The sequence below is a fragment of the Limulus polyphemus genome, unplaced genomic scaffold (genome assembly GCF_000517525.1).
Source record: "Limulus polyphemus unplaced genomic scaffold, Limulus_polyphemus-2.1.2 Scaffold4657, whole genome shotgun sequence".
Lineage (NCBI taxonomy): Eukaryota > Metazoa > Arthropoda > Merostomata > Xiphosura > Limulidae > Limulus > Limulus polyphemus.
The window spans coordinates 46,250-59,626 of record NW_013670267.1 but is presented as its reverse complement, the minus strand read 5'-3'; the positions used below and the strand labels follow the sequence as shown (position 1 = coordinate 59,626).

At 37.6% G+C, this 13,377-nt stretch overlaps 1 protein-coding gene across 1 annotated transcript in view; it reads right to left on the bottom strand.

The window, feature by feature from the left end:
* Positions 1 to 3,139: 3,139 nt before the first annotated feature.
* Positions 3,140 to 13,377, bottom strand: part of LOC106471499 (pleckstrin homology domain-containing family G member 5-like) — an 18,483-nt gene continuing 8,245 nt past the window's right edge. The window contains exons 4-9 of the mRNA XM_022400108.1: positions 12,433 to 12,561; positions 11,749 to 11,991; positions 9,590 to 9,805; positions 7,297 to 7,587; positions 4,933 to 5,744; positions 3,140 to 3,342 (exon numbers count right to left, since the gene is read on the bottom strand). Of these exons, the coding sequence (XP_022255816.1) occupies positions 3,333 to 3,342; positions 4,933 to 5,744; positions 7,297 to 7,587; positions 9,590 to 9,805; positions 11,749 to 11,991; positions 12,433 to 12,561 (1,701 nt within the window). The 3' untranslated portion in view covers positions 3,140 to 3,332. The remainder of the gene's footprint in view (positions 3,343 to 4,932; positions 5,745 to 7,296; positions 7,588 to 9,589; positions 9,806 to 11,748; positions 11,992 to 12,432; positions 12,562 to 13,377) is intronic.

Below are 13,377 nucleotides of genomic sequence, written 5' to 3'. Positions count from 1 at the left end.
ACACACCAACTTCCCAATATGCATTACCATAAAACAGCATTTTACCAATACCAACTTCCCAATAAGCACCACCATAAAACAGCTTTTTACACACACCAACTTCCCAATAAGCACCACCATAAAACAGCTTTTTACACACACCAACTTCCCAATAAGCACCACCGTAAAACAGCTTTTTACACACACCAACTTCCCAATAAGCACCACCGTAAAACACTTTTTACACACACCAACTTCCCAATATGCATCACCATAAAACAGCTTTGTACCCTACACCAACTTCCCAATATGCACCACCATAAAACAGCTTTTTACCCACACCAACTTCCCAATATGCATCACCATAAAAGAACTTTTTACCCACACCAACTTCCCAATATGGGTGACCATACAACAACTTTTTAGACACATCAACTTCCCAATATGCATCACCATAAAACAACTTTTTACACACACCAATTTCCCAATAAGCACCACCACAAATAGCCTTTCTCCATATTGTCTTCACTGGGAACTAGTCACCGAATATGTTTGTACATTCAGCTGTGTCGACGTTATAATGTTACGATCAATCCCACCGCTATTCGCTGGTAAAGAGTACTCCACGAGTTGGTGGTGAAGGGTAGACTAGCTGCCTTCCCTTTAGCCTATCAATTCAAAATTAGGGTCGGCTAGCGCAAATAGACGTCGAGTAGCTTTGCGCAAAATTCACTAAACAAACAAAGCGTAGGGCACTTTCCGCGACACATAACATTAGTTCTTATCAGTACCGCCACGTGGCGTATTTATATTTAAGTGACCGAGTATTTAAGTATTGTTAAAGCAACAATAAAAGTGAATCACGTGTAAATTTTTTAACGGCAGCATCTAAAATAGGGGTTCCCAAACTTTTCAAACTCATGACCCTCCTTAGTATCCAATCAGCTTCTTGGTATCTATACTCAACTGTGTGAGGGGGTGGTTACCGTTATAATTTACTTCAGTAAAGTTAATAGTTCTCTTATATTTTGTTTGCTCAAAAAAATTTAGGATCACTATTTCATAGGTAATTTCAAAACAGAAAATACGTTTATGTTTTCCTGTGTTCTGCGTATACTGTTGCTCCTTTGAAGTGGTTCTCGACCCACAATCTGGTTCTAAATTATTATTCAGCAGTTTAGTATGCCTTTGTGTATGACTATTCTAAATAGAAATTTCGTGAGCCAATCAATGTAAAACTGGAAAGGTTATTACTTCATTGTCTTTGAGTGTTTACTGGGCGTAGCTTTGGCCTAGCGGTTAGCGTGCCGGGCTGTGGGTCTGAAGGTTAAAAGTTCGCGTTCCATTAATTTTGTCCGTTTGTAGTTAAGCACAAAGCTACACAACGGAATATCTGTGCTGGTTTTTAGCGTTATAAGTCCGCAGACTTATCACCGTGTCATTGAGTGGAGTAGAGAGCGTTCCATTGCAAAAGAAAAAAAAATACTGCTCCCTCTCCGCATGTTGGGACAGTGTGTGCGTTATAAGAATAAAAATCGAAAATCAAGCCATTCGATTAGAGTAGTTCAAGAGGTTGGCGATGCGTGTTATTGACTAGTAACTCTCTCTAGATTATCAGTTCAAATTAGGGAGTTAGTAAAGACAGCTTTACGTAAATATTAGGAACTACCACTTTCAGCGTTTACAAAGTCTAATAGAATATACAATGTATTATAAACAAATTGATTAATTATCCATCTGTCAAATACTCCAATATGTGTTATTGAAATTTTAATACATTTTTGAAGGGATAACAAGGGTTCAGATAACCAATTAATTCCTTTCAAAGTTTTCCCCAATGTACCAACCTCAGAACTTTCCGGTGGTATAAACCCGTTTCATAAATTTACAACCTTATTAACAAGTTTCACTTCACCTTCACTCAAGCACAACTCTCCAAAGACGCTTCACAAATCGAACAACTCAATTTTCATGTTTTCAATGTATTTTCAAAACTTTTCTTATTCTAATTAAAGCAATTCGAGACCGCATTTCGTCATAGCCTAAACCTAATGTACCGATAAACCATCACAGTAACCACATTTCTCTTTAAACAAGTAAGTGTTAGGCCCAAACAGAACACCCTGCACAAGTTATGACCTAATCACTGCTATATACAGCGGTAGCGCCATCTTTAGTTTTACTTTTGAACTAATATTTCAGTAAGTACATCTTAAACTTTTACTAGTTCTTACACACTAAGTCACGTTGTCTTCAAAACCTCACACTGCAGATATCTATACCACAAAGTTACCTCAAGTCATGTCAGTTTTCCCATAAAACTAGCTCACCAATGTAGATAATCAATACACAAACTTCACGAGATACATTTTTAATATTTGAATTACAATCTCAACTTGTTAATTCTTGTAACTCTCAGTCGTATGTAGTGCCACATCAGCTTGTAACTCTCAGTCGTTTTGTTCGAGCAAACCACAACAAATACAAAGAAATGTAGTTGAACTGGTATTATTGGAAAGTGACATCCCAAACAGTTAATCACTAATTGCATAAAAACAGTTGCACCGTACACTGGTGATAGATTACTAGAACAAAAATGTCAAAGAAAAATCTTGTTTTATATATGTATTCAAAAGAAAATGTCTTACATTTACAAACAAACACACAGCCTACTTTTGCTTTCACTAACTAAACCAAGCTACACATCGCACACTAATCTGGAAATATTTTACAAATATGAACAATTTGCTCCTTTTAGACTAAGTAACTTGTGTACTAAAAACAATAACAAGTGTTAACACAGCGATGATAAGTCTGACAAATGTATAGGTCTGGAAATGTTTTACAAACTGAGAATCACGTGATGCATTCATTGCTTAACAACAACAAATTTACGTTGTTGCAGCTTAACAACAAAGTGACCATTTATCACAATACTTACAATAACATTATCAACACGAGAAAAGCTTCTGTCTTCTAAACAGGACAAAGACGATCACAGAGAACAAGACTCGAACCAGGTGGGTGAGATCAAGTCTCTCTACAGCTGCCTCAAGGCTGATTGGTGTTTTAGATCCTGGTAGTCTTGACGACTACCAGGATGCCTGCTCTGTTATTTCTGTCATCACATTGTTTTTTTTTGTTTTTTTTAATAGACTTAGACTTCTGTTTCAGGTCACGCCAGTTTCACACATCATTCACCATATTTTCGGCTACAAATTTCTTTTTAACCAATACCGTGATAGGGACTGATCTGACGTCGTTTCCTTAATACGTTCATACCCAATACCGTGGCATCGACTGATGTGACGTCATTTCCACTAAACTTTAATGAAAGTTGGCTCTGAATATTCTCAAACATCTCTAAGAAAAGAAAAAGAAAACGAGTTACACATAAGTAAGATCACATCGCGTCGAAATTCATTTTCCATACAAAGTATGTGATTCTTACAATGTTTCACGTACGTATTTCTAATTATATTATGTTACAATTCAAAACGCTATTCGAAAACCTAACCGTTGTTAGGACTAGTACTCTTCTGACTGTGTAGACTAAGCTGGGGGGATACTACAAGAGAATGGTAAAGCTACAACTCTTCTAGCCGAGGGGATATTAGAAGAGAATGGTAAAGCTACAACTCTTCTAGCCGAGGGGATATTAGAAGAGAATGGTAAAGCTACAACTCTTCTAGCCGAGGGGATATTAGAAGAGAATGGTAAAGCTACAACTCTTCTAGCCGAGGGGATATTAGAAGAGAATGGTAAAGCTACAACTCTTCTAGCCGAGGGGATATTAGAAGAGAATGGTAAAGCTAGAACTCTTCTAGCCGAGGGGATATTAGAAGAGAATGGTAAAGCTAGAACTCTTCTAGCTGAGGGGATGTCACAGAATTGAGGCAGGACTAGAATTGAAAAGCCTTCTAAGGAAATGGAGCGCGGTAACGTTTCATTGTGAGAATACATATTGGAGAGTTAGATGGAGGTTGAAGTTTAATTCCAGTTTTGTTATTTTCACAACGAAACGTCATCGCACCCAATTTCCTCAGAATATTTTAATTCTAACTTATGGATATAATGATCACGAAATGTTGAAAAAATGAGTTAGAACTCTTCTAGTTCTGTGACAAGGTGACAAAACCAGAACTCTTCTGACTAAGTTGAAGGGAAATCAGAGGAGGGTGGTGCTACTAGAATTATTCTAGCTGTGAGACTATCAAAATTAAGAGTGGGGTAGAACCAAAATATAATTTTCTCCATATTTTGTCTTGAATCATTTCAATTCTTTGTTAAAAGAAGAACCATCTATGTTCACGATATTTAAAGCAGGTGTGAGATAATTCTGACGAGTAAGGGTTTTGATTTCTCAATTATAACATACTCTCTACGAAAGATCAAGTAAAGGTTATTTTAAGCATTTATACGGTTACCGTACTATGAATATAACCGCAACGTACTCTACATTTTAGAAACTGTACAGGAGGTATACTAATATTGAAAACCACAGATACCATGAAATGTCAACGTATAACAGGAATTAACATATTAAACACCGGACACAAACAGATGTCATTTTACACCAAATTAGGTGCAAGAGAGTCTAGTATGCATTATATTAAAATATTTTATGAACCTCACCCCGTCGTTACAATCTATAACGTCACACCTGATCGTGCTCTATCTGAGAAGAAGAACAAGTGGTATGTCTTATACCAGAGTTATGACGGAGCCTTTTGCAATGGAAAGTAAGCAACAGGGCAATTGTCAAGATGCACGGTCATCAGATTGAGCATGACAGGACGTGGCGACATGGACTGCGACGGCATGGTAAAGCTCCAAAATCGTCTTAACATGACGTATTTAACCTCTGAACCACAGGCCTCTCCTTAAATTCAGTTTCTTGTTAGTTTTGTCTTGCTTTATTTCATATATCATAAGGAAAATTTAATTACTTACGAGGACTTCAGTGACCAGTTGTTCAACAGGAACTCTTTCATTTTTCGCAATTCTTCTGTGGAAAGCCTTTCTCGAGAAGATCCTTCGTTGACGGTGGCTTGCACTGCTGAAATCCCACTCCCACATCGCCGATCCTCATTGTTGTCTCCCTCCAACAAGAACGTGGGCAGCTGTAGGTATTCGTTCCCTCGTTGTCCATCGGTAAAGGCTGTCTGTTCAAAACCTTCTCGTGCTAGTGGATCCTCTGATGAATCGGAACTCTCGAAACGAGGGTCCAGTTCTGTATTCCGTGCACGTAACTGAATTGAATCTGCACTGTTTATATAACTAGAGCTATACGTTGACTCGAATCCGAGGCACTTATCGATATGCTTGTTTTGACGGAGCTTGTCCCGTGAAATCTCTGCCATCGGACCCCGACTGCAACTTTCGTGTTGCTTAGGGTTCCATGACAGTCGTTTGTGGACTCTCAAGTCTCCCATTTCCGCACAATCTGCTACGTTGTAACGTTGAATTGCACGTGCGACCTTCTTCACGTGCAGTTTCATGCTCCCTTCATCGTCGGAATCTGGAGTAGTCCTTCCGGAACTGGTCAATCCGACTACGTTATCACTCTCGAAACTGTGCACAGGACTGGGCCTCTGACTGGGTGGGGCGCTGTGGGTCGTGAGTCCTGATATATTCTTGGTTTTCAGAAGTGGGGGCTTGTGGCTGAAGTGGCTATGACGAGGTGAAACACGAGGAGAAGTTGGTGAAGTGACAGGAGGTCGTGAAGGGGATAGAGTCTTGGCTAACGGAGAAATCACAGGTACCTAGGTATGAAGAAACAGCTTTCATAAAAAACCTCCGAAAATACGACTTTTATTCATATAACATTATGTGCTACAGAAGACATTATTTTCTAATCTGTTTGTTTGTTTGAAGTTAAGCACAAAGCTACACAATGGGCTATCTGTGCTCTGCCCACCACGGGTATCGAAACCCGGTTTCTAGCGTTGTAAGTCCGCAGACATACCGCTGTGCCACTGGGGAGCATTTTCTTATCTAAATATGTTTGTTAGTATAATAAGCTAGAGCGACATATAGTTTTAAAGGTTAAATGGTTTTTCTTTCCGATATCACACGAACTACAGCAATTAAAGAACATAAACTCTAGTCAACGTAACAGCGCATCGGTAGCTCAGTGGAGGTTTATAACACTAAAGATCAGAGTTCGATACCCACGCTGGACAAAGCACAAATGGCCCATTGTGTAGCATTGTGCCTAACAACAGACAAGCAAACAAACTGACGTAGCAAGATAGCTGGAAAATTCTAATTACCCTAGTTTTTCCTGCCAACCGAAAATTCATATTTTAAAAACATTTTTTTTAATATATTTAAACAAGTATCACAAAAATACTCTGTAATAAATAGAAGATAAAACGTAGAAAAATTACGTAACTTTTAAATCTAAGACAGGAAAGGCACTTCTTATTGCAACGGAAAAAACTGAAAATTAAGTTAAAATTTTAACTTAATATCGTAGTTACCTGTACAAGTAATTTTGTGCGTATTTCATATTGGACAAGCAATAATCGTTACAGCTCATGCGTGAACAGCAGATAGTTAAGGAAGTCGCTGTTCTTATATTTATGGCAAACCTACAAAATTTGTTTGTTTTTGAATTTCGCGCAAAGCTACACGAGGGCTACGTGCGCTAGCCGTCCCTAATTTAGCAGTGTAAGACTAGAGGGAAGGCAGCTAGTCATCACCACCTACTGTCAACTCTTAACAATTAATAGTGGGATTGATCGCACATTATAACGCCCCCACGGCTAAAAGGGGCGAGCATGTTTGGTTTGACGGGGATTCGAACCCGCGACCCGCAGATTGCGAATCGAGCACCCTAACCACCTGGCCATGCCGGGCCAACCTGCAAAGGCTATCTGTTGCCATCCCTAATTTTGAGCTACTGACCAAAGGAAAGACCGCATCCTACTATCCGCCATTTACATTAAGGAATTGACTGTCACTTCTCTTATAATGCATCTACAACTTAAAGTGCGGGGAACAGTGTGTTGTTGCACGGTTTAGAGCTTGAATAGCGAGCTGTGAAATCCAGAGTTGAAACAAATCATTCTCAAAACATTCTAACCAATTATGTGTAATATTTTGCGGGTGTTGAACCCCACCTTATAGAGCCATAAACCAGCAAGTTTACTGCTTCGCCACCTCGGGGGAGGACTTTGGGATTTCGTTTTTTTTTTTGTTTTTTTTTCCCTTTTGCAGGCTTATTTTCGACCTTTTAATAGGCACAATACGAGTCAGGATTTGTTAAAGGAAACTGATAAAACAGGTATAAATTAGAAGTTGGTACTTTACCTGTATAGAACGAGGTGGAGATATCGTTTCATGCTCTCTCTGTTCCCCTAAATCACCTATATGGTAAGCAGATTTCACAGACAATGTATTGGGAGTGGATGATCCTGAACCAGCGCCTCGCAGAAAGAATGCTCTTCTTTCTGGACGCGGTGACGTCACTGTCACGCTGATGGGACCGTTGCGGGTATCCAAACTACTAGCCCGAACCCATTCTCCTTCTTCGCTACTAACACTTGAATTTCTTAGATCGCCTAACTCAAAGCTTGTTGCTTTATTGTGAGCTTGGTTAACCTATAAACACAAACAAGAATAATTGTCTTTCGAATCTTTTCCCTCTGCAAGATTACAGAGGGTTGAGTGCGTTATATTAAAACGATTTTGGAGCCCTATCACGTCGTTACAGTCCATGTCGCTAAGTCACGCTCTATCAAACGACGGTACATCTTCAGAACAGTCCTGCGGGTAGTTTCCACTGCAAAAGGCTCCATCATAGGCTGTCATGTTCAAATCTCACACCTTCTGTTGGCTTTCCATAATCCATCTAGTGTACGATGACGGTGGTTTCCCAACTCCCTTTTCAACAGTTAGAACACACAGAAATTCCTAGGCGCTGTGTAAGGCTACTTAATCAGCATGTCTTCGTATGGAATAGCATGAATACCCGTAACTCTTCAGCTATTTGAGGCACGCGACAGTTGAACGAATATGCTGTAGAAGCAATTGGTGTACACGTGACTTGTTTTGCTTTTCCAGAAAGAAATCCTTATGTTACCTGCTGCAGACTGAGGCAAGTAGTTAGTGTCTGCCACTGACCTTTGAGTTAATGTATTTTTCCTCACCTGTTACATGACGCTACACTTTGCTTAACATGGCTGGGGTAGCGACTTGTTGCAGATCTGTTTTTAAATGGCCCTGGTACCCCAAGTTGATCCATATTCCTTTGTTTCCAGATGGCATTAAGTAAAAGGAATATCCCCGTCTTTGTTAGATATTCTAAATCTATGACCTGAACAATTTTTTTTATGATACAAGTGTATTAATATTTTGTGTCGGAAAGAGTTGTTACATTCCTTCCCAAAAGCGATTAGTTTTCGGTGACTACTAAGCAATGTCAAAGTGTAGTTCTGGTGCATTCCGTTTCATCACGACTTTATATCGGCTGCGATTGTCCCGCGACTTGCCGATTTTTAATTCAAAATCGTCTTAATATAATGTACTCAACCGTTCTGTATTTTCATTTATGACTTTTTGTATTAACCTAAAAATTCCAAATTGTATTGTTGTTGGTGTTCACAAAACTATCCAAGTAAAATACAACCTCCAGTAAGTATTACATCTCTAGCATAACTTGAGTTTTTTGCATCAATAATTACAGGATCGTATGATATTAACTGAATCACTGAAGTCTATAAACTCCAGAAAAACCAAATGCTATTGTGAACGAAAGTAGTACCAAATAAAGTATAAAATCTAAGTGTACTGTCTGTAAAAGGTTGCGAACTACAAAATAGTCTGTAAATTTCTTCACATGGAAGAAAAACTATGTTAGCACACACTCTTACATCTAACCAGTGACACATGTTAACAGTTCCAAAGGAAAGTATAAACTAGTTGATTTCATTAGTCGAACACAAAAACCAATAAATCAGGTCCACATTCATATACAGTAACTGGCAGACACAAATGTTTGTAGTTTCTAAACGTCTAAGAGAACAGGGTAAGAACCAAGAAAAGGGCCACTGACAGATATACACAACAATGGTACTTAAAGCTGTGGATGATCTACAAACAGGTGTAGACAAGGAATCTACTAACAACAAAAGGGCCACTGACAGATACACACAACCATGGTACTTAAAGCTGTGGATGATCTACAAACAGGTGTAGACAAGGAATCTACTAACAACAAAAGGGCCACTGACAGATACACACAACAATGGTACTTAAAGCTGTGGATGATCTACAAACAGGTGCAGACAAGGAATCTACTAACAACAAAAGAGCCACTGACAAATATACAGAACAATGGTACTTAAAGCTGTGGATGATTTACAAACAGGTGTAGACAAGGAATCTACTAACAACAAAAGGGCCACTGACAAATATACAGAACAATGGTACTTAAAGCTGTGGATGATTTACAAAAATGTGTAGACAAAGAATCTACTAACAACAAAAGGGCCACTGACAGATACACATGACAATGGCAAAGTTGTGGAGAATTTACAGACAGGTATGGATGAGAAAACTCCTTGTGCCAAGATGATCTACAAACAGCTATAAAGTTACATACATTCTGTAGACCATATGCAGATGTGGTGGAGATGGAGTCACTCATGTCAACGGATCCACTGTGGGAGTGGACCAAGCTGGATCGACTTGAGCTACGGAGAGATCGGGGCTCGAGGCGGATGGTAGAAGTAAATTCTTCTTCTTCCTCATAGCTTGCTTGCAAGAAACCTAATCCTCTTCTTTCCTTAGATGTCCGTTTAGCTTCTTGGTACAAATCCTGCAAGAGATAATGCATATCAGATTTTCGTAGATATGTCATCACGAAGGTTAAAACATAATAGATTTGTTAGCGTTTTGATTTTTTTTTAATTTGCTTTAAGTTTCATGAAATAAATGTTTTTCTTCCCAACACAGATGGCAAAAAGTCGTTGTCTGGATATTTTAGAAAGTCAATTAAAAGATAAAACACGGCGAAAACAACAATCATAACTGAAATAATTCATTCGTAGAATGATGATTGTTCTATAAAGATAAATGATACAACAGCTTAAAATATAATTAATATAATAATATGCATTGTGTATGTGTGTCACGTAACTCCTTCTGAACTGCTGGTCGTACGGACTTCTAACTAGTGCCAAAAGAATCGTCTTGGTCCCGAGATTTACAAGGTGGTAGAATTTTTTACCCCATCCCTTGGGAATCCGGAGATTTTCCGAAGATTCCTTCTCCTGAACTACTGGACTCACTAATATCTAACTGGTGCCAAAATAATCGTCTCAACCCCGAGGTTTGCATAAACGTAAAACTTTTCACCCAACCCCTTAGAAAACCGGGTATTCCGCGAAAACACCTATATGGGGATTCCACGAAAGCGGACACCAAAAGCGGCATTGATTTACATAACAGCACGTACACAATTAGTCCTACTAATTACCGTTCGTAATTTGGTTACAAAAATTAACGATCATTGCAAATATAAACTGAAAAAAGTGCAAAATAGTAGTTCAAGCATTAAATTTACATTATAGCGGCCCTGTAAATGTGGGCCTGTGGCCCACGGGTTCGCTAGTAAATAAATAAAATACAGGGTTTCCTTAAAAGTTGTTTATTAAAGCAGTCAGCGGCTCCCATTTACAAACACTACATGTTTCGACGCCTTCTACGTTCATTTACAGCAGATTTGTTTACAATATGTATATTTTTCTTTTTTTTACATGTCATACGGTATTAGAGTTTCCGTGTTATTTACATAACTCACTGACTTACATTTACAATACGTAACGCAATGACTTGCTAGCCCTTCATCTTGGTTCACGTAACGCAATGACTTGCTAGCCCTTCATCTTGGTTCAATATAATTCGTTTCCTTATTTTATTCTATATCATTTCCAACGAGGTTTAGCTAGAATTGTAGTTTTGTCCCATAAAATCGTGTGGTGGACACAGATAGTCCACTGTGTAGCTTTGTCCTTAACAACGAACTAATAATAATAATAAAAAATGATCCGTCAAGTTAGCTCGTAGCCTAATACCAAGAATGTTCGAAACTTAACCTTCGTGATATTAATATCAACTTCAGAACTACCTACTTAAACTTAACCTTCGTGATATTAATATCAACTTCAGAACTACCTACTTAAACTTAACCTTCGTGATATTAATATCAACTTCAGAACTACCTACTTAAACTTAACCTTCGTGATATTAATATCAACTTCAGAACTACCTACTTAAACTTAACCTTCGTGATATTAATATCAACTTCAGAACTACCTACTCATAAAAATAAAATATTAACCCAGTTATGAATATGGCTAATTAAATATACTGTTTTTTATTATTATAAAAATTATAATACTGTGTTTCATCACTTGGGTACCCTCGCTAGTAATATTTTCAGATGTAAAGCCAATAATATCTAACGAGATTTGTCTAGCTTGGAGTTTCAGGTTAGTCCTAAATATATATGCTAAGTTAATAATGCAAAATATTTTGTATGATAAAAATATAAAGATTAAACATAACATTATATTTTATTATTTCCAACGATTCTCGGATATTTAGTTAGAAATTTAATTTTTGTCCCATAAATATTGCGTGGTGTGTTGTTTTTACGTGTTCTGAATTTTCTACTTGGTTGTTTCTTACATTTTTCGTTATCGGTAAAAGTAGAGACGTTAACACTTCAGATCTGAAGAGGTCGACTTCTGCTCTTACCTGTGCTCGTCGTATGGTGTCCATCCATATCTTGAACTCTGAGGTATAAAGAACGAAAGCAGCCACGGCTACAAGCAGTTCACTCAGATAGATTACCACGAAACCCCCACCATCTTTAAGTTCCTGCATCTTGAACTTGTCCACTAAATACGGCTGTCGGATGATACGAACCTTGTCTCCTTTCTTCCCCACGGGCTTGCAAATAAGGAATAAGTCCGTAAATAGAAAGCAGTGAACGTCCATCTAGGAGTCGAATATAATGAAAATATATATATATACATTTTGGTGAAAGTTGAGAAAAAATAATTCATTTAGCAGTAGTTATTATTATCACATTATTTTTGTATTTCATTTATTTATTTAATGAGATTAAATATTAAATGAATTTTTACATTTCTATGCTTATAATATATTTTAGGTATAAAACTCTCCACCAAGATATTATGTAGAATAGAACACTTTGCTGACTAAAGAAGAAAAAAAAGTTGATAAACTACTTTATCATAAACTAAAAAATAACTAACTATAAAAAAATATTACATAAAATACCTTGCGTTCATTTTTTATTTAAGCTTAAAGAAATAAGAAACATTTAAACTTTGTTTTTACCTTGCTACTTAACAAGGAGCGTTCATGTTTATACTTAGGCCTAAAGGAATACAAGCTTTTAGGCTTAATTTTTACCTTACTTGATGAAGAGTCTCGTAACTTCAGACCAGAACCTTCAAGTAATAGCTGTCTAATCTGATGGTTTCCACATCCAGGCATAGGGCATGTAAGGTCAAGGGTCAGGTAACCATTTTCCTTCATCATCTGAGATGAAAATAGAGTGACAAACCAATGGAAATCAAATTTCATGTATAACTTTTTTTTTCTAGGACTAGTAGGTCTCAGTTAAACCCATTAAACTTGTACTGATATGTAATATATTATAAATAAATTAAAAAGAAAATTAAATATACTAATTACTTTTAAAAGTTAAATGATCCAAACTGTTTGACGTGTTAGTACTATTATCAAACAATAAAGATATACGTTTTCCCTTTGAATTCCTCAAGCTTTGAACGTGAGTTTTATAGTGATAATGTTCGCCGCGAGGATAGACCCCCCCCCCCTCATATTCTAGCGTTATAAGCTTTGAAGCTTACCACTGAGCACAAGGAGGGGAGGGGGGGGGAGAAGAAGAGACATTTTGTAAAATAAAACGAAATTGACCGCGCTTAGGACTAAAAGAGCGGTAACAAAACGTCATTCATATTGCAGAGAATCGTGACAATAATTCAAAAATTCACCTTATTTTCTTTTTTGTTGATGTTCAGGTGTTTCGTATAAACTAGAAAATAGGATTTCAGTAAATAACTTACACCAGATATCCTAAAATGCTTAGATAGTGTACAGATCCACAGACCAATGACAATACTGGCTTTACCGCCAGGTGGCATGCATTCTTAGAACACACACACACACACACACACCTTGCATGGACTCCGATTGGATATTCCATTGATATGATGTAAATCTGTGAGCAAGTAATTTTAGAAATTACGGATGTTTCACCACATATTATCTTACCGCCAGTGGCATGCATTCTTAGAACACACACACACCTTGCATGGACTCGATTCGGAT